The sequence below is a fragment of the Coccinella septempunctata genome, chromosome 2 (genome assembly GCF_907165205.1).
Source record: "Coccinella septempunctata chromosome 2, icCocSept1.1, whole genome shotgun sequence".
NCBI lineage: Eukaryota > Metazoa > Arthropoda > Insecta > Coleoptera > Coccinellidae > Coccinella > Coccinella septempunctata.
The window spans coordinates 25,552,411-25,577,570 of record NC_058190.1 but is presented as its reverse complement, the minus strand read 5'-3'; the positions used below and the strand labels follow the sequence as shown (position 1 = coordinate 25,577,570).

General features: G+C 35.0%; 1 protein-coding gene across 1 annotated transcript; it reads left to right on the top strand.

The window, feature by feature from the left end:
- Positions 1-14,698: 14,698 nt before the first annotated feature.
- Positions 14,699-18,675, top strand: LOC123306753 (adenosine deaminase-like protein). The gene is made up of 5 exons (XM_044888875.1): positions 14,699-14,832; positions 14,946-15,381; positions 15,531-15,773; positions 15,837-15,934; positions 17,777-18,675. The coding sequence occupies exons 1-5, from the start codon at positions 14,785-14,787 to the stop codon at positions 17,978-17,980; spliced, it is 1,029 nt and encodes a 342-aa protein (XP_044744810.1). The 5' UTR covers positions 14,699-14,784; the 3' UTR covers positions 17,981-18,675.
- The last annotated feature ends 6,485 nt before the right edge of the window (positions 18,676-25,160 follow it).

Sequence of the window (25,160 nt, the reverse complement as noted above, 5' to 3'; positions counted from 1 at the left end):
TAATTCGAAATCAAAATTCGACATTTTTTGACAAAATTAATACTAAAAATCAAAATGTTCTAGCCGGACAAGTGTGGGATGGTTCAGGAAATTAATAAGTTTGTGACACAGAAGTCTTCCAACCTAATTAACAGATATAAAATTTTATTAGCTTCTGAATACTGAGTAGATCTAGTAAGTAACTCGGTTGTGAAATTTTTCTGTCATTCATGTAATATTAAAAGTACAATGGATTTCGTAAACAAAAATTCTACCAAATCATGAGAAAATCAAGATGAACCGTATCGGAACCACTTTGTTACGTTCTTATTATTCGAAGAGGAGGCCAGGCCTGAATTCTTTTTGTATCTATGATTTTCCCAAAGAAATGAAAGAATTTCCACCATTCACAATTATATTCCTTACCAAACAGATATGAACAATTAATACAAATGATTAATTGAATTAAAATCATGTGCGGGAAGGCATTCCCGAAAGACATCAAGATATGGATGCAAAATGGCGTCGGCGGATGACAAGATCCTCAAATCCTCGAGATACTATTCTCCTACAATCAATTGTCTTGGTGGTGTCGATAAAGGGGTACTTGAACCAACGTATAAAAATCCTTCTGGAGTCTGTAGAAAATTAAAATTGCATCTAAAGATTGACAGGGTCGACACACTGCGTTTAAACTTTCACTCACCTGGCAATGAACAATGATCACAAATATATATATATATATATATATATATATAGCTCTCCGCAAAATTGCGATTTGATTTCCCACTATATTTGGGAATCAAGTTAAGCTTTATTCCAGTTTATATCCGAAAAAATCGTATTTCAAAATTCACTCCAGATACAAAGCAATATATTTGTCTTTTCAACGAAGCCAGCACAATGACGAAATGAATAATTAACGCCAGGAAAGAGCATGTGTGTCGGCGCGGTCAATCATGTTTTTCATGTGTCGACTTTGTCAGGAAGGTGCCACCAAAAACAACAAACCCATATACAGGGATGTAACAACATATGAGATGTTGTTGAACTCAGCTCAATGCCCTCTATTCAAGGTTTTCGTTTATCCGTTTTCTCGTGAAACACCCAGTATTCGCCAAGGTCGAATTCATCATGGCGTAGAGAAGAGAAAATCATGAGACTTTCTTGGCCTGGGGTCCCTGGAATCACATTGCCAGAGATCTCTGCTGACATGGAAATGCCTTAATACTATAAAGCAACTGGCCAGAGGCAATAAAGTGACTCTACTATGGGTACCAGGGTATTGTGGTGTTCAAGGAAATGCCGATGAACTTGCAAAAATAGCATCAAGGTTAATGCCTGCTGGACCTGAACCTTTCTGTGGGCTTGGAAAATACCAATATAACACTCCATATGCAACTCTCCACATGCAACTGTGGAGAGAGCTCTAGAAGGCAAGGGCATCGATAAAGATACTCGCCAGTACACCATGGCTGATTACAAAGAAACCTCAACTACCATTTCTTGTGCTGGGGGAGATCTGTACCCTTCCTGTCAAGAGAGGTACAAAGCAAGGCGACCCGATGTCCCGCTCCATCTTCAAATTCGAATTGGACGAGGCAATAGAAGAGCTGGAGCATCACAATGTCATCTGTCTGGGCGATCAGAGGATTAGTTTCATGGCATATGCGGACAACCTGTTGGTGCTGGCAGATATGATGTGAATCTGGCAAGAAAACTGATGCCAGGATTTCTTTGACCTGCACCACCTGAACCTTAACGTGGACAAATGCTTTGCCATATTGGTGGGGAGATCACCTGGACGGAGGCTGTTCGTATATTCGACCAGCCAATTTCACATCCACGCCAAATCCATTCGAAGTTACTATACCTGTGAAATTTCACTTTATCTGTCTTTTCAACTCATTTCGTACTATTAATTGCACTCTACGAGGACACCATTATTACTTTCATAATAGAAAAAGGATACGACATTCAAAGTTGATCTAAAATTGATGAGAAAATTCTGAAAATTTCGAGAAATACAAAGTGCAAACGAATGTTTTGCCCATTCTAACTCTATCTTATTTCGGCCGCACCCCCTCTCTCTCTTCGCAGTGTCCATGTGTTTAATATGTCTATGGTAGAGCCCCACTGAAACCTGACCTAAAGCTCTAGATATTCAAATTTCATCTGATATCCCTAGGTATATGCACTCATTGCAGAACACCCGAATACATCTACAGACTCTGAAGGCAGCAGATAGAGCCATTAAGTGGGGCATAAAGAGGGCACTACATCTGCCCACCCACGTAAGCGATGCGTCATCCCCATTATAATCTCCCGTCGGGTGCAGCGACTAAGAGGAGCCAATTATGGACTGCGTCGTAGAGAATTCCTCAGTCTGCATGAACAGGGTGACAAAGATGACAAGACTGCCAAACGCCACCACTGTCATAAAGAACAATAATACGGCCAGTGAACTCCGCCAATCTTACTATGGCACTGGACTGAATGCACTTAAGAACCATAAGATGTGCAACACGTACATTGATAACCCTCCCAGCTACTGGTCAGGTGAGGACTATGTACTATAGCAATACAGCTGCGTTCAAACCAACAGCAGGACTGCCGTACAATCGAGGACCAGAAGCCGCTTGCCATGCAGGATGTATGCAGCTTGGGTAATGTCCTGCATGTCCTGCAAAGGTGCACTCTTATGCCCTGGGAAAGAATAAACATTTGACCCGCAATTTCGTTTTCTTCCCCAGGGCAAAAAAATTGGGTTTCGGCCTAATAAAGGTTACGAAATATCCTTTCTTCGTCTGTCTTGTAAAGTAGACCTAGGAATATTAAATTTTGTAGCACCTGTTTCTCGCGGGTAACCCATTTGCAGTAGCATTCAGTGCTGCTTCTAACTGTTCCTTAGTCCAAGAGGCTTTTGTTGTTTTTCTTGCATAATTGCGTGGCATCCGTGGAAAAATAATATAACCCTATTTATTTCATAATTAAATTTACTCTCCTCAAATTTTACGAAAATGGTGTAATACCCCTCCTTAGTCTGGCCGGTATCACCCCATATGTACGCCATGTTTGTTTTGTTTATCTAGAATTTTTGGTTTAGGTTAGGAGAAGTGACGGTTTGAAGATAAACATCGAAATTATAAACTAGGTACAAAACACATAGTAAACTCAATAAAAACATCAATTAACATATCTTCGAGAATACCTAATTTAGAATGGCCATCTATAAATATGCAACCCACAGTAGACATAAAAAGTTGTATGGTTGCCAACACACGAGAAACCGTCCGCCCGGAACTACCCCGCTGGCCGGGATTCCCGACTTCACCCTACATGGTCGCAGTTCTCGAAAGGCTTACCGAGCCGCAACGACCCCGGTTCAAATAAATAAATAATATCTAGTGGAGAATATTTTCCTCAGAAATACTCTGTTTTTTTGTGCCGATCCGTTACTTGCTTGTTTCAACTTGAGGGAGCCTCAAGGTCAGAAGGGTGGCATGGCCTTATATGAACGTGAAAATTCTCGCTCTTTTCATTTTGGGCGTCCCAAGTACAAGGTTTCCCAATGGAAGACGCAATTGACCTTCAATATCGAGGTCATGGTCGAAAACATAGTCACCATCTGAACCAGAGAACCTGCAACTTTTGTCTGAAAAATTTATCGCTAAAGTGCTTTTCTGTCAAGTTATTCTAACAATTACAAATTTCGAAAGAGGCAACGATTTTTTATGGGTGAACTTTTTCATTCGAAATGTATGCATGTTCCCTGGGGTTCTACATTTTCTCATTTTACAGTCTAACCTAACGGCTAAGGCCGGCAAACGGGGCACCCGCCGGGGAGGCAAACCAGTTCAAAGCAATACAAACTTAGCAACATGGTAACCAATAGGTTACTGGATAGTACACACTAGCGCGTGCCAGTATTGAATAAGGGTTCTTCATTTCCAAACGTTACTCCATCGGAGAAGAAGCTATGTTGCTCTGACGAGACCGAAACCATGGTCATCAACTGCTTTTCTTCGGTGGAGCGTACTCCATTTGGTATCCCTGACAATCGTGAAGACGCCAATATTATGCGTCGGCTCTTTGAGCTTAGTCAACCAAACAATTCATAGGTGTAGCAATAAAGTACCGAATAAAAATGCAATTCAGGCAGAAACAAGGGGAATAACGCCAGATGGAAAACGATCGAAGATGCCCCATTGTACTCATAAATAGCTATCCCAGTTAGCCTGTGAGATGTGCGGCCACTCATACGGCTCGTCAAGCTATACCTTTCAAACTTAAAATTGAGACTAATCACGAATTGAGATTAAACACATTTAAAATGAGAATAAGCAGCTGTGAAGTGGCAGATTTTGCTCCGCCACAAAAAGGAAATTTCTTCGCCGATACTTGCATAATAAGACCTCACCACCGAAACATTTATGAAGGAAACCGTTATATCATCATAGGGGGGACTTTACCGATTGATATTGTCATTGTTTTCCACCGACCAGTCCCATATTTGTAGCAGAAACCGTATATGTCTTTTGTTTTCAGAATTCATATATTTTAGAATTCTTTCCGTTCAACCGTACTTTTTCTGACTCGAAAAAGATCTTTCAACTTGCTCCGTTCTTCCTTCTCTTCAGTTGTTTCCGTCTCTTTCCGAGCCAGTTGATTGACCAAACAATTTCAGTATATCCAATGGGGAAATGAGTTACCAATAGTGTGGACCGTTTTCCGCGGAGACTGCGGGGAGGGGTACTTCTTCGAGGCTCTGCGCTGAAGGTCAAGAGCGAAATCAATTGAGATCGAAGTGCCAAGGGAAGTGTATAAGGTGTTTTACCGTGCAGGACAGTTGTTAGAAACACGACAAGTTTGAAAGTTTAAGACAAGTCACTTGTAGCATTATTATTCCTTACGTAGTGCACTTCGCTATTTTCCGCTTTCTTTAGTCCGTTGAACTAGCTGAAAATACCTACCTACCGTTTAAACTTAATCTAGTTATTGTAGGCTGTGTAGAGTGCCGGCTTCCGCGACCGTTCGACCGCCGTTGGGTCCCAGGAGGGCTTGGGGTATTTTTAGTGCTCAATTTGTTAATATATTGCCGACTTTCGACCGATCACATTTTAGGTTGACAGCTTACTCCGACTTGCTGTCTGACTGGCAGCCATTTTGAGGGTCACAGATAGAGAGAGAGACAGGGTGCACTGCAGTTGGACCTGTACCAGCCCAGCCACCGTACCGATTTCTGCCGATAGGGGGAGTGACTCGCCAGGCTTTCAAAATGTAACTGTATTTACCGTCTATTTCAACCGTATTTTCCTGGAGTGACCATACAAAATTTAACCGTATTTACCGTCTAGTTCAACCGTACTTTCCTAGAGTGACCGTAACAAATTTAACCGTATTTACCGTCTATTTCAACCGTACTTTCCTGGAGTGACATCAACATTTGTTACTACTTGTACATAATTTAATCCAGTAGGAATAAAGAACTGAACGTTTATTTTGTTGACAGTTATTTTTGCCAGTGAGAGTCTGTTCCCTAAATCAGTTACAGCTAGATTTTCGTTAAAAGAGATAGGTACTCTTTTTGAACGATTAAAAACCGTCAGAAGGCAGAGACCAAGAAGACGCTACCACCCTAGTTTTCACTGCTTCCCTTCTCCACTGATCATTTAAGTCTACCCGGGCTCTCTAATTATTTCGAGATTCTGTGCAAGACGTGGGGTTTTACTGATTGATCCACTGGCGCCCGAGCAAAAGTAAGGAGCGGACAGGATGAGAAAAAAAAGCCCATCACACAACTTGTGTTTACCATTTTGAAGTTGCTTATTCTCATTTTGAATTTGTTTAATCCCAATTTAAATGTGATTAGTCTCAATTTGGAGTTGAAAAGGTATAGTTATGTCTCGCTCATCAAGCTAGTCGGTCTTTCTGATAGCGTCACCGACTGATCAGTATTTGAGACGGCTTCTATGAAATTACAGAAATGATTTTCATTTTCAGAAATAAGTAAGTTTCTGGGGGAGATTTAAAATACTCGAGAAACAAAAACAACAAAAAATTAGAGAGACTATTATATATTCATAATAATTAGGTATATCGCAATCATACGAATTTAGGGTGCGTATTTATACTTATTCCTTTGCCTTTGGGGTGAAGAATATCAAATTGAATCATATTGAAGATGAGTTTCATAATGCCAAATGACAGGTTATAGAATTAAACGTCGGATAATAAAACAGACTGATCATTTCCGAATTCGGTAATACCTGTATGCTATGCTGCTGCTATTCCCCAATAAATACGAATGGTAACTCTTTTCGAATTTCTTATTGATTATCTCAAGTAAACATATAAAAATACTCATTAATGCGCCCTCCTTTTACACAACTCGATAAGGCGTGTTCAAAATCGGGGAAGTTATGATCTTGAAAAATAAGAATAGTAGACTGTATAACAAGATAATTGAGTTGGAGGTGGTATAAAAACATTTATTGTATATCGTTCATAATCATAAAATGAAAAAGTCACCTGCATGAAGCTAATGCAGTAATAGAAAACAAATATTTACAACATCTATAGACTCAGAGAGACATTATTCAACTAAAATCAGAGATAATCCAGAGCAGTTCAAATGAGGAGTCATTTGAGGTCAGACTTAGACTGTAAGGAGTTCAATAAATTCAAAATTAATACAGCGTTTACAGTGACAGAGCAATCAATGAAAATTGATTGCGAGAGCCTCTTTATTCCATCGGAAAAAGGAAGGTTAGAATAATGAATTATAATGAGAAGACCGAGTTGTAATAGTGAAATAGGCCAAGAGGTGAAACTACATTGTCAAAGTTTGATCATCAATGAGAGATCAACACATTAAATGTGAGTTGACCAATAATTATGATTTAACTATGAACAGTGCATGAATCTTATAAGTTAAATGAGAAGAGCAAAATTAATTAATCTGAGAAGTACTAGAATATTATAATTAATATGAGAAGGACAAGAATATTATAACCAATATACGTTACGTTGGTACAACATTTACAGAGAAGGACTGCTTACAAGTAAGCTCGATTAGAATGTCCATCAAAAAAATAGATGATACAATTGATAAATTACGCGAGGTACAAATCGAGAGTACTAATGACGGAAACCACTAATCGTTGGTTTCGAGGAGTGCAGAAGGCTAAACTAACATGTATATCGAGCACGATGAATGAACGTGAGAATGTATCAGTGAGAGTACAAGTTACAATGAGTAGATAATACCAATTGAGTGTGCACGATTGCCAGAGCAGGCCTTCCATGGTGGAGCCAAGGACTAGAGACTATCAACCAGTATCATATCTTATCGCTGACCGTTGAATCATATTTGAGGGGTTCAGGGAAAAAACCATCAATATCAATTTTTGTCCGAAAATGAGTTAGATATACAATTCAACTCAGAATCAATAGTAGTATCTTATGGTATATTAAAATAGGTAGGAAACTAGTTTCAAGTTCAGAATGGCCGGCCAAGAAAATTAGTAGATAGAGGAATGTACTCAGAAAAAATTTTGTTTCATTCTGACAGCCCTAGAACGCCACCCCCAACGATCAAATGAACCGATTTGTTTTCTATTCAGAATGTTTTAAGAATTCCATCTCCAGAAGATAAATCAGTTCAAAACATCCGGGCCAGGGAAATTGATGGCTGAAGTAGTGAAGTACATAGAGGGACAACTAAAATATCCCTAACATAATTTTTTTTGTTCATACCAGAGCTCCAAGAATCAAAATGAACTATTTAGTCTGCGATGAAGTACATATTCCTCATTTTTCAAGTTTAAAATGGCCGGCCAAGAAAATTGGTGGATAAAGGAGTGTATCAGAATGTACTCAGAAAAACCACCTCCAACGATGAAAATGAATCGATATTCTTTTTACGATGGAGTGCATGTCTCTCTTTTTTTCCAAAATTTAAAATGGCCATCCAAGAAAATTGATGGAATGGGTGCATTGGGAAATAAATTTTCTTGGCCATTTTAAATTGTCAAAACAAAAAAAAGGAACATACTCTCGTTCGTAAAATGCATGAATGAATAGTTAGAGCTCTAGGGCTGTCAGAAAGAAATAGAAATTTTTCTGAGTAAATCTGATTCATTTCTCTATCAATTTTATTGGCCAACCGTTTTGAACATTCGAAAAAATATGAGGAACATGCTCTCCATCGTCTACAGAATATTGGTGGTTCATTTTAATCGTTAGAGCTGGGGTTATAACGCTTTCATTATGAAAAAAAGTTATGTTAGGATATTTATCTATTTACTCTATCCATCAATTTTTCGGACCGTCTATTTTGAACTGATATTTCTCCCGGAGTTGAAATCCGTAAAATATTCTGAGTAGAAAAAAAAAGTATGAAATTATAGATTATAAACCTCAATTTATAATCCTTGATGAGAATTCACTCCGTCTATCCTTGCATATAGCTTATTATCCGCATCGTCATTCTACTCTAAATAAGGGAACAGACTGCAGCATTGATATCATACATCCGTTATTGACCGTAGTGGAATATTCGTTTTTTTCGCTTATAACTTTTTTTTATTGATTTGTTGGTAAAAGATGGATCCACCGAAAAAATAGATCGCTGGGGTTACTAGTTCCTAACTCTTGCGAAAAGTGTCTTGCCCGCACGAAACTGCCGTTGCCTGAACGAGAGTTCGGGTAAGCAGTTGAGTATCACTTTCCGCACTTGATAGAAAAATAACTATTCTACATATATTGTTATGTATTAAAAGAAAAAAAAGTAATACACTACTGATGTATGGCAGTTAACGCTTATCGTCGCAACCATAAAATAAATTGTGAAAATTTGATTGATCTACACAGCAGAATTTAACTAAATGACCAAATTCCTACGAAATTAAAATTTGAATATCTCAAAAACGAATGAATTGAAAAAAAAAGGCCCTTCAAATGAGGTATCACTCGCTTCATTTCTGCTATTCATACTATTCAAAACATAAGGCTTGGGGTTTAAGCGATACCGTTTTGTATTTCCACAAAATGCGGTTCTGCCGACCTAACGAGCAGCTCGAGCTGATGTTTCGTTTTCAGTTGCCTGTAAATGTAAATACCTACCTTAATTTCATTTATTTTCTTTCACCATTCACAGCGGCACATGCATCAATTCATAAAGATGATTTTCAGTAAGGTGATAAGTGATAAAATATAATTCTGACGGGGCGGCAAAATTTCATTATGTCAGGGCGGTAAAATTTCTGGCGGCGGTTCTGCTAACGGCGCCGACGCTCCACTAAAAGCCGATAGGGTTTTTGCAGTGTGCAATGTCATTGCAATTATATAATGCAGATATTAGAAAGAACCGAAAGTTAATGAGTTTCTCCTGTTACTCGATTGGCATATTTATTATGCCATTTTTGCGTTAACAAAACAAGAACTGTATTTTAGTGAACAGAACAGTTTTTATTCAACTGACAACGACTCTCCTTCCCATTTTTCCACACTATCAGTGACTGATTTTTTTTTTTTTTCTGACACTTCGACAGCCATCCAGAAAAAAATAACTGTGGTTTTAGTGTATTTGGATAAAAGACATTCCAAAACAACCATTGTTCAGGTGGCACCGCCTCTCCTTCCTATTTTTCCGCACTATCAGTGACTGATATTTTTTTCTGACACTTCGACGGGCACCGAAAAAAACTACTGCGATTTTAGTGTATTTGGTCAATAGGCATTCTAAAACCATTTTTGTTCAGGTGGCACCGCTTACCTTCCCATTTTTCCGCTATATCAGTGACTCAGTTATTTTTCTGACACTTCGACAGCCGTCTAAAAATATTAACTGCGGTTTTAGTGTATTTGGTTTATTGACCAAATACATTCCAAAAGCATTTTTGTTCAGGTGGCACCGGCGCTGTTTTCCATTTTTCCGCACTATACGTGACTAAACGTGATTTTATTTCGTTACTGACACTTCGACGGCCACAAAAAAAATTCCGCGGTTTTAGTGTGTTTGATCAATAATCACTCCAAATCATTTTTTGTTCAGGTGGCACCGCCTCCCCTTCTCATTTTTCAGCACTATCAGTGACTGATTTAATTTTTTACAGACGCCTCGATGGTCATCCAGAAAGAAATAACTTTTTAGACTATGCGTTCAATGGGCATTACAAAACAATTCTCGTTCAAGCGGCACCGCCGCTCCTTCCCATTTTTCCACCTATCAGTGACTGATTTTATTACAAAAAAATTAACTGCGGTTTGAGTGTATGTGGTCAATAGGCATTCCGAAACAATTTTTGTTCGGGTGGCACCGCCTTCCTTTCCTATTTTTCCGCACAAGTGACAAGTTTTATTCATTACTGAAATAACTGCGGTTTTAGTGTGCATGGACAACCAAAAAAATGTTTATGCAAGTGATGCGGTCCGCCCTTCCGTACAGATTCTTTCTTTTTTTACCCTTCGTTTGCCATCCTAAGAAATATATGGCTTGTTTCAATTTATGTGATCGAGATCGATACTCAATCAAATATTATATATTGTCCCATTATGACTCAATTATCTTACCACAAAATAAATATGGCAACATTGTTCATATAAATAACTCGTATCTGCCCTGTATCCCCGATTCTATTGGCCATAGCCTACTAGAATTAGAACTTCTAGTAGGCTATGTGATTACGTTAGAACAAGGAGATATATCTCCTTGCGTTAGAAACCGTGGCTGGAAAACTGTGGCTAACTTCACATAGCCCGGAATTTTACTGAAACTATTATTTACCTCTACCTCTGAGTTTTCACGATGGTAAAGCCGTGTTCGGCATATAATGGTACAGAAAGGTACAAAATACGCAGTGAAATTTCATTTTTCTTGTTAGTTACTTATAAATAAAAGTAGTTCTTAAATTATCATATTGATATTGAAAATTCTGTAGGTTTCCAGCAATTCAATTTTAATTTTTCCTACAGAACCCACTAAATATATTCAAATTCTCTCTTTCACTTGAAAATAAATCTACATATTTAAAAATTTTTGTATTTTTTTCACCAACCTCCCTTATGACACATCACGAAAATAATATATGTAAATATGTACCTACTTACTATGAAACTATGAAGTTTGAGATGATGAGATGAGAGATGACCAAATATGATGAATTGGTTTCCCCATCTGATTATAATTACAGGGTGATTCATAACTATTGGGACATAGGCTAAGGGCAGATTGTTTGGAACAAAATATGGCGATAGGACCAAAATATACCTAAATAAAATATTGCTGTATATTTTTTCATCCGTTTTTAAGGAAAACACTATTGAACAGTTCAGAGCATCGGAAGGGGATTTGAAGTAACGATTTATTTATTTTATTTATTCATTTCGACGATAAAGCATAATTAAAAACAATGTAACATAAAAAGAATAAACTTAAATTAAATGTTCTACGTGGCCTTCTCCGACTTCTATGCCTTTTCTAATTCTTTTAATAAAGCTCTTTCGAACTTCGAAGAAAATATTATTCTGTCTCCTTATTTCCAACGCCCTCTATCTTTTTCCACAGCAATATTTTATTGAGGTATATTTTGGTATCACCATATTTTGGTCCAAACAATCTGCCCTTAGCCTATGTCCCAATAGTTATGAATCACCCTGTATATAAATAACTCCAAATATATGAAATTTTTCTGATGGACAGGATCGATGGTGAAGGGATTTTACACGAAAAAAGTAGATTTGTTCTTTTTGTGTATGATGGGGATAAATGTGTCTATGATCGATTTATACAGCTCATACAGGTGTAACACACCTAGGTGCTCAAAGGGAAAAATGTACAACCTGGTGTTAGTACTAGTAATACTTATAAACCAAAACCAAAGCAATAAGAATATTTTTGAGCACTCAAACATCCAACTGTGCAGAAGGGAGATCATTTTTCAAAGTTGAAGTTGGTGAAAAATAATTTGCGCTCGATAGAGACTGAATGCTTTGGCAGTCTTATCTATAGAAAATGAAATTACAAGAAGTAGGTATATATAATCAAGAAAAACACATTTCCTAATGTGGAGGTAGAAGGTAGCTGCAAGAATATTTTTGTGCACCCCTACATCCAATTGTGCAGGAGAGATATCATTTTCAAAGTTTAAGTTGGTGAAAAATTATTAGCGCTCGACCATTCATAGGTCAGAGAGACTAAATTCTTTGGTACTCTTATCTGTAGAAAATGAAATAACAAATTACAAGAAGTATTGATTTCGAGGAAATAATAAACAAGTTTGCTGGACTCAAATCAAGAAAATTATCTTACTGAGTACCTACCTGTCTTTTTATCAAAAATGGTTTTTTAATTATGTAATGTTATAAACTTACGTTACAAAAATATTTATTTTGCATTAGAATGATCGTTATTTTATTTTTGTTGAATATTTGAATTGTTAGTTAGTTTCAAGAATAAAAAAATATATTTTTGCTTATCTATTCATTTGAATAAATATAAAAGAGTATGGGGGCACTAATATCCGATGCCTTGGGGCGAAGATTCTCTCAGATGGTTTAAAATATTTCAAAAGTCTTACCTGAGAATATATCAAAAACTGAATCTGAAAAATCTGAATAACACAGAAAAATGTAAGGGGATATTATGTGGTGAAAATGGAGATGGATATATTTGGTATAAAATTCTTTGAGAAACGTCCCCCCGAAAAAATTAGACCCTCCCGAAGCTTTATAAAAAATTTTCCCTATACATTAAGCTGAAGAAATTATTTGTTCCCTATTGTTTTAGTTGTAAAAGTCTTAGCCTAGTAGAAAATTATAATTTGGTTGGATATTTTTCGATAAAATGTTAACTAAGATGAGTTGCAATACATTTATGTTTTTCTCGTGTTTTCGAGTTGTCGAAAAAACTTGTAGAAATAAAAAGTTAGTATATGAATTGGGCTTTTCAGCCATGGTTTTTAAAGAAAAATTTTCACCCAAAAAAAAAGTTGTGAGAAAAAATATCTCAACAATATTTCAACCCTTTCTGAATTCCAAAATGTGTTAATGACATTGACAAATAATGAAATGATATTTATAAATTTTCATGTCTCAAAGCTTGATATACAGGGAAAATAAAAAAGAAAAACAATATTTTTGTTAATCTTCGGAGGGGTGTAACTTTTCCGGGGGAAGGTTTTTCAAATAAATTTATACCAAATATTCACTTCAATTTCTCTCTAAGAATCACCCCTTTCATTTTATTCGGTGTCAATTTATTGATAATTCCTCTTGAACGCAGAAAATGTTGAAAATTCCTCTTTCATTCGGAAACAAATTGACGATGGGGACGATGGGGAAATTGCGGACGCTGAAGGAAAATGATGTATAACACTTGTAGTATAGAGGGTACCCTCCATAACTTGTAGATAATAATTTATCAGTCTGATTTTATTAATTTATTAATCTTTGGTTAATCAACTAATAGAATCATCATTTATAATTTCACGGGATTAATGAACAAAATTGTTTTTTTCAAGAAATACAAAACCCTTTCTGTCCGTATTTATCCGAATCATTTGGGGTAAAAGAGGACGTGTGTTGGGTTAGTTGGAAACAGTTTAGGGTACTCACGCATTTACTCAATTGAGGTAAATATTAATTGCAGAAAGCACAGATAAAACCTTTTTCGGATGATGTTCCACCTGAACAGTTCTCGTGAACCCAATTACCGCATTTTACAAACATTTTTAGTCTAAGAAATAGTAGTTAGCAGAAAAGGCAAAATTATAGCCTTTTTTTTTGTTGTAAAATTATTTTTCTACGTCTTTCATATACATTTTCGAAACATCTGTAACAAACTATAATTATCATTGTTTTTTATTCACCATACTTGGGATGATTGCCCTGTTCGCAATTACCCCAAATGGCCTTTCAAATATAATAGAGCAAAAATTTGAGACTAGTGCAATTTTTTGTTGAATGTTATTTGAGCATCACCTCTATTGAAACGAAACAATCGATAGAAATTATTTACTATTCGACATCACTCTTTCGATATACACCACAAGCAAAATAAAAAATCCTCAAAATAAGATCACAAGTTTTCGAAATGACTTTTCTTGAAAACTAAGAACGATCACTGGTAGTAACTGTTTTCTTCACTCTAAAGATGTTTGAAACTAGACAACTTGGTCATGATATTTGAGCGCATGGAGAAGGATCTAGTAGTAGTAGATATCCCTATGTCCGCTTTTACCCCGCGTCCGCAATTACCCCATCGTCCCCTAGACGTTTTTATTATCAAACCATTTGCTCGAAAGTAATACAAGGAATTATGAGTTCGAGATGTCTTAATATAAAAATAATGAGTGTGTACGTCAAAATGATTGTATAAATATTTGAAATTAAAGAAATAAACCGAAATCAAATGTTCATATTCTTTCAACTGCTAATCTCATTCCGCAGAAGCGATTTTTCGGCGAAAATAAGAGTAGGTGTACGCCACTGGCGGCCATCGCCGCTTCGGGCATCTTCGGGATTGTGTCAGACACAGATTACAGAGATAATCTGTGCTGTCAGCAGGAGCAGCCAACTTCACACCGCTCTACTTCTGTTCTGTGTTCTACTCTCTTATCGTAGATAGAGGAAGGCTCTTTCCTCTATCTACGTCTCTTATCTGGTCTATGGTCTATGAAAATATGTAATCAGCTGTTTTTAGTTTTTTTATTCTATGGAAATATTCAAATTCGAAATTTACCAAGCTAAGCTACGATAATATTATATAATTATTATTATAAATTGATATTACAATAAGATATCATGGATGTTGTATCTGAAAACAATTTCTGTTTTGCTTTGCCAAAAATCGTGAGTCTTTATAAAATATAATTTTCAGCAAAGATTATACAGTATAATTTTTGATTCTCAGTAATTAGTTTCTCTACATTAATGAATTATCAACCATGCTTCTTATTTTAAAGGAACTTCATGCTCATCTGAATGGTTCTTTGAGTGATAAGATTCTGCGAATATTAGGATGTCGTGAAGAAGATGTGCAGGACTATCAATGTGCTTCAGTTGACCAAAGAAATCTTGATGATACTTTTAAGAAATTTGGTATTGCTCATAAAGCTACCTATTGTCCTGAGGCTGTTTATATAGCAACCAAGAATGTTATTGAAGAATTCTCTCAAGAAAATGTTATCTACTTAGAACTCAGAACAACACCTAGATATGAGGTAGGAATGAGTTCGGAAACTTATGTTGAATCGGTAGTCAGAGGAATTCAAGACACAAAAAATCATATGATGGTAAAATTGATTCTCTCCCTAAACCGGCAGCATAGCATAGAAAAATGTCAAAACCATTTAGATTTGATTTTGAAGATGAGATCAAAGTATCCTGATATAATACAAGGTACCAGCAGGTAGTAATGTGTTTGCTCAATAAGAAAGAAATGTATTATATTTCAACAATATTGAATTTTCCTCTACTATGAAATTCAACCTCAGGCTAGTTAGCCATTTGTACTAAGTCGGAGAATTCATAAGAAGTAAAATTTTCAGGGATAGATCTTAGTGGAAACCCTATTCATGGATCATTCAATGAGTTGAAATATCTTTTTGAGAAGGCCAGAAAAGCAGGCCTGTCAACTACAATTCACTGTGGTGAAATTGAAAATTCAGAGGAAATAAAAGAAGTATTAGCATTCAAACCAGATAGATTAGGACATGCTTGTTATATACATCCAAATTATAATGGTTGTGAGAAAAATTGGTATCAATTGAAAGAACTGAAAATACCAACAGGTAAATTCAACATAATATGTAATTTATATGTTGAAAGAATAATTTTCTATTTCTATACTTCAGAAATTTGTCTCTCATCGAACGTTATAACTGGAACATGTGATTATGAGAACCATCATGTTCAAGAATGGATTAAGGATGACTTACCGTTTTCCTTGAATGTAAGTGTACCATAAAATTCAGTAGTTTTCATCCAAATTCTTGAACTTCTATCTCTGTAATAGTGAATAAATTATGTTTGTAAATGGAAATAACATTTGAAAAAAGTGGAGTGAAGACTTCTAACTTCGCAACTGTTCAAAGTATTTGTAATTTGAAAACATAAAAAAATAGTGTTACCTAAATTATGGTACGTTCAATTTCATATTGAACAAAAAACCAAGTAATTCTAAAGAGAATGCAATTCGTCATGATGTCTTTGTATGGCTGTCTCCTTTTTGGGCAGGATGGGACTGGAGGGAGAGATCTAGCTCTACGAGCGTGCCTGTGTGCTACAATAGACCGCTTGGTCGAACTAAAAGTTCTTTTAGAGTTCACTGCCCGCTGCAGACCAAAATTGTATTGAACTTCTCTGGTCTGCAATGTCACAATTACACGGCGTACCAAACCTATCGCAGACATTACAACAAATGCGCCAATGCTTTGAATTTGGCCGAACGTTCCTAAAACTTTCAATGATAACCTTATTGACACAATTCCGAATAAGTAAGAGCATTACAAAGAGCTAGGTTGGTGCAAGAAGGATCCGGGGAAGGTAAAGCGAACTGTTCGGGTGCTTCACTGCCCTGTCAAAATGACGCGTCGGTGCTCGAGCGAGATGCACCATACCCAAGAGCAAAGAGTTAGGTCTAACTAACTCTATAATCTTTGCTCAAGAGTTGCACTAACGGTCAAAAAGAAAGCAATAAATATCTGGCCGCCCTATGCCCGGGCCTACTTGGCCTTAAGGCAAATCCGCCACTGCTTGCAATTTTGTATAATAACTTCCAAGATCTAACTATAAAGGCGGCTACAGACGGTATGGCAAGCCTTGGCCAGCGTTTTAGCGAACGTTTGTATAAACGTTGCTATATTCTCCATATTAGTGCACCCACGACCATACACACGACACGCTTATCTTGCCAGTCTTTTCGAAGCAAGTGAGAAGGCGAACGTTGAACAAGCGTGCGAAAAAATGGATTGACGTTTTGTGGATCCCAAATAATGGGGTACTTCTCATATAAATTAAGGAACCATGTAATAGTGTTATTGTTGCAGTTTTCAGTCGTTTTCGCTTAAAAAACAATAATAAGTGAAAACAAAAAAAATTTATTAAATCCACTGCACAACTTACCATGCACGACGACACGACCTACTTCACAAAACACCAAAAATTACGAACTTCCTTTATGAGGGATACCTACCATAAACCATTTAAACCTGATGCAAATCGTTGAAACCCCTCACGGCCGCCACGGCCGGTTTCATAATCAAACCTAAAGTCACTTTAATTTTAGAGCTTCCTTTAACCCCACTAAAAATGACAGTAAAGGAATCTTTAAGCTTAAAGTGACTTTAAATTTGATTATGAAACTGGACGTTATAGTTTCAAATTATGTCCCGCGTGTCGTGGCGATTCACTGGCGAGTCTCCACAAGTCCCTTTGATGTGATTTGAAAATACCGCCTTCTAGGCGAACCCTGGCCAGCGCCAGTGTTGGCATTGCCCATAGCCTACTAGAAGTACTAATTCTAGTAGGCTATGCTTTGCCATGTTTTGCATACACACGATCACGATGCGCCAACGTTGGAACAAGCGGACGTTGCCCAAAGCTTGCCATGTCGTCTGTAGCCGCCTTCGTTGATATGCATTAAGTCGTCGACTTATACATAACTTTTTTTAATATTCTTCAAAATACGAGAAGCGGAGAAAAATTCAACATATTCTCCACTGGTGTACCATTCAAAAAAAGTATTGTATATATATTTCATAGAAATTAATCTTAATAAGGTGTTCTCTTACAGACTGACGACAAAGGAGTATTCAAAACATCTCTAACACAAGAGTTTCAGTATGCAATGAAATTTTTAAATTTAAGTTCTTCTGAACTCTGGAGAATCTCTATGAATGCTATCGAGCATAGCTTTGCCAACAGCGAAGAAAAATCATTTTTAAAATCTAAATTAGTAGATTGGAAAAATAAAAATTTACACTTTTTCACAAAGTAAGGATATCGGTTATTAAAACTTGAACTTCTAACAAAAACAGTTTATTTAAAAAATATCAAAAATCAAATAAATAATAATCAAGCATATTAAATAATGATTGGAACACAGATATAATTCATGTAAATCTAAAACAAATGGCATCAAGTAAGTGCATTCAAAGTGATTTTTTAATAGTATATTTAAGCATTGACTATACGATTAATTTATAGTCAATGATTTGAGTAATGATACTTCGTCAAGAATAATTATTATTTTAATATGTTATACTTCATTTTTGATCTGTGAAATCAAAATGTCCTATTTTTTGTTCATAAAACCTAAACATTCATCTACTGCATTTTATAGGTTTTTTGTATATAATTTTTTTTTTATCTCATCACCTCAAATGCAAAATTTAACAATAGCACCTATTTTTATGGGAAGCCCAAACAAAGAAAAAATTTCTTATTATACTGCATAGAATTGCATTTTTCTCTGCCTCTTACAATTAAACTTTTTATTTATATTATATTCATTACAACAGTTATAAAGGTAATTCAAATTAAATGTCTCTAAATGAACTTCAACAGTAGTTCTGATTGTTGCTTTTTTGAAAGACTAAAAAGTCATCATGAAACTCAGTACTAGATGACAAACAGTAAATAATGTGATAATAACATGTATTCCCATTCAAAAATAAAAATATTCATAAATAACCTCGATTTTTTCATTTGTTTGAATGAAATATGGCAATGCTTGGTAAACAACTTTACCATTTACTGAGAGCCGTATCACAAAAGACCCATTGTATGGACCAGCGTATTCACTTATGTGACTACCATTTGAACAATTGAATACAAGTGGAAAAACGTACCATTTGCACCCAACCGTACAATCCTGTGTGAGACAGCTTCAAAGCTGCCAAAATGAGCATACTAGAAAATGGTACATATTAATATTTTGTAACTATAAGTAAGACTTGTAGACTATATACTTGTACCAGAATTACATATACTTCTCGTTTTATGAACAGCAATTAAACAGAGTAAGATGAATTACAATCCCAAAATTTATGTGGAGGTGTTTTTTTTATACTCATGTCCTTTTTCACACAAGTTACTAAAAACCCCTTGGAAACACATCAAAGATTGTGAATTGGAAGATTAGATTGTGCGTTGATTTGACTATATCATCCATCTTTCCCAAATCCGATAAATAGTTTAAATTTGGAAATATTTATCCAGATTCAACTGTATGCTAGCTTTAAACAGTAAAATAGAAAGAAAGGTGAGCCTGACAAAATAAATAACCTCCGTGCCCAGACCAAACTCATAAAATTTTAATTTTTCGGGAGAGCATAAAATGAATCTCTGGTAGAGAAACAAAAATAAATAGTTATTATGTTCGTTTTGGATCCTGCACAAAATAACAATTCATACTTCATTGATAAAAAATATCATCGACTTAATATTTTTTCACTTTCAGAGAAATTTCATGACTAACTTCATACATATTTGTATATAGAACCTACTTTGTGATTATGGTCAATTAGGATTTTTGAGTTCTTATGCTAACAAAATTTCTTTGCACAAATGAAAAACACTAACTGCTGCGAGTTATTGAAACTTTTTTATTGACAAACTAACAAAAACTTTTTTATTTACTGTTCATTTTTTTAATTTTTTAATTACTGTTCATTTCATTGAAACAGTTATGAATATAAATGAAAATAACAATAATAGGTATTGACCCTGATCATCAGTATTTTCATTAGCAGTTGACCCATTATGGAATCTTACTGGAACCCACTTCTTTTTGGATTTTTGTACTTATGGAATATGAAGTATCCCGACCAAAGATTTTTCTGCAGACTGATGATCTCTACCATACCAAATCGGACAGAGAACTAATCAAACACGTGACTTTAAAACCTGTACAGACTTATTGCTCTCTTAGATGATTGACTTAATACGTTAAGTGAATTATATTATGTGTCAGTACTCATGGGTTTTCTATGATTAATTCAATAAAAAGACTCCAGTCAAGACAGCTCAATAAATAATTCTCACAATTAGTGTGAATTTAGGTAACCTGACAAAACAATTTCAGTTTAAATTGAATGTGGATTGAATTTTTCAAAAACACTATTCATGCAGTCAAGCACATAACAAATAACAAGTGAGAAGTTGACTGCCTGTCAACTTTTTACTTTAATTGAATGCGATTTCCTCATTTTGCGCAACTTAATACGAAGATTATTCCTCACAAAACATAGCCTCAACTTTTGTCAAAATAAAAAAAATAAAACGAATTTGAAAATGAACTCAGAATTCCCATTTCCCTAGTAATAATCACAAAGAAGCTCCAAAATAAATGAAAAACAATTGCAAAGGAATTAAGCAAAATTTGTAAAGTACTCAATGGAACTTGCAACTGTCGAACTGCATTGTCATAGTTTATCCAATTGACTGAAAAACATTTTAAAGAAAAAAAAAACAAGACTTACATGTAAATAAGAAGATTTTCAGTGTGACCTACTCACAGTTGTATTTGTAAATCACAATTACCTCAGTTACAAGTTAATTGATATTGCCATATATCACTGAATTTTAGCTGATTGTTTTCAGGAAGTACAAAAATTTTTTATCTGTGAATAAAAGAGCAAAAAAATTAATTTGGTACCTATTAAAACTGAACATTTCCCCCTCGTAAGTACTCTACCCTAATCTGGAACTATAGAAGTTGTACTCTAGATTAGACACAGAATAACATACAGCTTATGTAACTTATTTGGCCCTGGCATCAAAAGAAATTGAAACTCAAAAAACTGAAGATGCCATCTAAATATTACCCGAACTACAGCATAATGCTATGTGTGTATCACATAGCACCTAAATGTTATTTATTATGATTAAAGAAAATTTTCACATCAGAATCAACCATCTGTGTCTACAGATTAATTCAAATAAAAAAATTACAAAACGGTAATAAATCAAACAAATCGTATTCAATATCATTTGAGAATAATCAATTACTGATAAGAATAAGAATCATCCGTAAAAAGGTACACTTTAACTGTTCCTAGAACACATTACTAAACTCAAGGGATAATAAATGGAATTAATTCAGATCCAAAACAACTATTGATGTAAAAATCAAAAATGTAACGATCTGCATTGAACTACCCAACCATCATCACTGAAAATAAGTATAAACAGAAATATCATTCAATCGAGAAAGAGTATATGCTGCTGACCATGGTTTCAGTATAATTTGACCTCATCAGAGCAACACAACTCACACCTCGATATCATTGAAATGAAATAATGGCCTCTTTATTCGATACCAGTAGAGCATGCCCTCTTGGCATAGCATAAATGGTGCATCAATTTGTGGAGATTGTGTTTCTCTGTGATGTTAAATATGATCGAAATCATGATCAACATCTCCTCCACAGAATTCTGGTGATACTCAGGGTGATGATGATTGGCTGGTTTGAGTTAGATCCTAACATTTGTAGATATTTACATTAATGGATGTTATGTATCTAAATTAATTTCGTAATATATCAAGGCGTTATGTTGATCAATATTACTATCAATGATAATGATTGTGAAACAGCAAAATATTTTTGAATAATGTTACAGACGTAACTTTTTTTCACATTCAATAAACTCTCGATTACAATACGAGATTATTACACATCAAACAATGAATTTGATCAAATATGAAAGGAATTCGTGGAAGATCCATCCAAACACAAATATAAATACGAAATATTGGTCTCAAGTACCTACGTAGATTGTGGAAATTGGTCAATACTTTGAGAAGTTCATAGTCCATGAATAATGAAAACAAAATTATCCTATAATATAGTGGAATCACATAAAATAATATACATAGATCAAGTAAATTATTGAGAAAAGGAGTGATTATTCTGACTCAACTCGAATTACAAGAAAATTTTCTGATAATCCAAAAGATTATTCAGTAATAATCCTAAAAACAAAAATGGAAATTTCTCTTCATTTATGATAATCGACTTGTTTGAACTTGAAGCTTAGATTCTATTGAAAGAAAATAAGAGCAAAACTGAATCGAATATAATTCGATATGTTTAGGCAAATGTGTTCTAAAAAAATAAATAAAATTAGTGAAATTTTTTCTTCATTACGCATGAACATGAACTGCTTTTATTGCTGATTTACTGTTTTTCAGGAGAACCTACAATAGCCTATTCGACAAACAATACTACTTTATAATCCTTAAAACTATATTGTACCAGGGAATTGTGACTGGAAAAGGTAATCGAGAACTCAAAATTCTACCATAGTTCTAATTCTACTGAATACTGAGAATGCTAATTTTTGTTCAATACTGAAAGATAAATGGTAAATCAAATTACTACTAAGCCAAAATGATAATGAGCAGAGACAGGTTGTCCCTGATGATGAGTATATAAAACAGCAGATTTTATGCATAACTAACAAGTGTGATATAACATATGGCTGCAATGAATAGTAGTATAGCCATCAATTTATGATAGTATAGGTTATTTTGAGTATTTTACCTATGAAGACCTGAAGTTAATATACATTGGTTTCATACAAAGTGTCCATTAGACATATCAGGAGATCCCAATAGGATTTTTCCCGAAAATTTGTGAATCGTAATGAAAACATCCATATTATACAACCAAAATACACCCAAACAGTTCGGGTACTTAGGTGAAAGTTATAATAAACTGTAGTTGAAATTTCATGAAGAACTTAAAAATGTAAAAAATATAAAGTGTCCTATTTGAAATAACAAAGTTTGCATCAACTTCTAGTATAACTAAAAGTATCTCCGAATCCAAAATATTTTAGTAAATTCCTGTCATTCATTATGGTCCACAAATTTTCAGGAACAAATCTAATTTAGTTTCCTAGATATGTGTAATGGTCACTTTGCTTGAATCACTCTTTATTCAATAAATGAAAATTGCAATGAGAAACGCACTCATTTAAAGGTTTCTTGAAATCTGGTTTCACCCACAGAAATACCCCCTGATGAACCTTATGTAACATAGTTTTTTACACTTTTTAGTCATATGGCTGATATAATTCGAACTCAGTCTTGGAACTGTACACATCATATACTCATATTTAACTTTTCGAAAATAGGAACCCCTCAATTAATTTAATACATTTTTGTACTTCGAATTGTTTGGGTGTAGGATTTGTTCACAGCTTATTATGTGAATATTCAAAAGGTCATAAATTATTAAGGTCCATTATTGATAGGGAAATGGTCGTCATTTTGGTATATGATTTGGTCATGTTTCATTTAGGTAGAGACGAAAGTTCAGATCAATACGAATCAATAGGGTTCAGTCAATTCAAGTTTTCGAGTCGCAACATTTTTGACAGTTCTTCAAAAATGTTTTAGAAAAAAAGGGGGCACTGAATCATTTGTTTGTGTATGCCTGTTCAACTGACTCCGTTTCCAAGGTACATCCTTGTAAAAAGGTAAAAAAATCATTTGCTCATTATTTTAGTTGCATACCTTCGGTCAATTAGTATAACCTGAATGGCAAAAAGTTGGCAGACAAATTGGATTTTGAAGGTTATAGGGTGATTCAAAGGGGGGCGACTTATTGTACCTGGGAAACCGCATGTCCTAAATTTTTTGCAACAAACTTGGTGTTTAAAATTATCAATTCAATTTGTTTAAAAGTATTCATTAAAGTTGTTTAAAATTAATTGATGATCAAGTACAATGCATAAATACGTTTTTCACAAAATATACCCCTAGCAAGGTTGGTTAAAATATTAATAATAGACCCAGTCACCGACTTCCTTCTACAATTTTTGTTTGAGTCATCTTTTCATCTTACCTATTGTTAATTGGTAGGAGATAAATACAGGCTGGTCCTAAATTCATGCGGCGAAATTCAGGGGTGAATGCTCGTATGAAATTAAGATGGGGATAAAATTTCCTCAGCCCACCCCTATCCGAGATATCACCCTTAAAAGGTGGTGACTATTAAGTTTTTATTTTTTTCCAAACTTCCAGTAAAGAAGAAGAAACTTGAAATTCCGTAATTTTCGGGCACTCGCAAAGAACTAAACACGGGTATTTTTTCGATATTCCTGTTACATTATACGGGGATGAAATTAGCAACCCTTACTTTATTTTATATCAAAACTTTTTTCGAGATGAAGTTTAATGAAATAAAATTATAAATTAAAATCCTTGTTGAATTTTGTTAACCATATTTTATAATTATTTTTAAATTGAGTGGAACAGAAACAGACGTAAAATGTGGAAAAATTCATAATAAATGCTGGAACGACCACCTCTACCTTTTATTTGATAACAAAGATTTAGAATAGTTGGCTGCTGTCATCGTGTTTACTTAATGCATAGACACCACATTTTAGAGGTGATACCTCGGAAAGGGGTGGGCTGAGGAAATTTTGTTATAGGAAAGACCCATCTTAATTTCATATGAGCAATCACCTCCTGAATTTTGTCGCATGATTTTATGAACAGCCCGGTATATGATAAAATAAAACGCTATTGGCCGTATGCGCCGTTTCATTAAACGAAGATTAACTTCTAAACGACGTTAAAGCATAGAATCTCTATGAAAAAAGACGTAAATTTGAGTCCATATACATTTGTTGGCAGATAAAACACTATAACTTTAGTATGCGTGAATTGAGGTCTCATTTGAAAGGCATTAAAGAGAGATTTCAAAAAGAGATAGCAACAATTCATTGGATGTTTCAATTGAAACCTGGAGGGCGTTATATCCGACTACTGGGTACATAACATAACACATTCCAATGGCATAGCTTTAATATTATTCATTATTTGTATTATGCCACATAAGGGTATCTTAATGACTGAAAGTGCCATACAAAAACATGAGTTTTGATTTTCATCTATTTGAGGAGAATTTTGATCATCGGTCTAACGTCCAGTTTTATAATCAAATTGAAAGTCACTTTAAGCTTAAAGCTTCCTTTAGTGTCATTTTTAGTAGGGATGAAGGAAGCTTTATAATTAAAGGAGCTTTAGGTTTGATTGTGAAACCGGCCGTTAGTGGCAAAAATGAAGAAATCATTCAGCACACTTTCTTTTCTACCAAGGTGGCAGACCATCTTGAAAAATTTCCACCAGAGGTCTGAATGTCTTCTCATTTCATATTTTC

Excerpts from the sequence above, each read along its gene's own strand:
- LOC123306753 (XM_044888875.1), top strand. The coding sequence starts at position 14,785 with ATGGATGTTGTATCTGAAAACAATTTCTGTTTTGCTTTGCCAAAAATC. Across the intron at positions 14,833-14,945 it reads GTTTTGCTTTGCCAAAAATC|GAACTTCATGCTCATCTGAA; the intron begins GTGAGTCTTTAT and ends CTTATTTTAAAG. Across the intron at positions 15,774-15,836 it reads AGAACTGAAAATACCAACAG|AAATTTGTCTCTCATCGAAC; the intron begins GTAAATTCAACA and ends TCTATACTTCAG.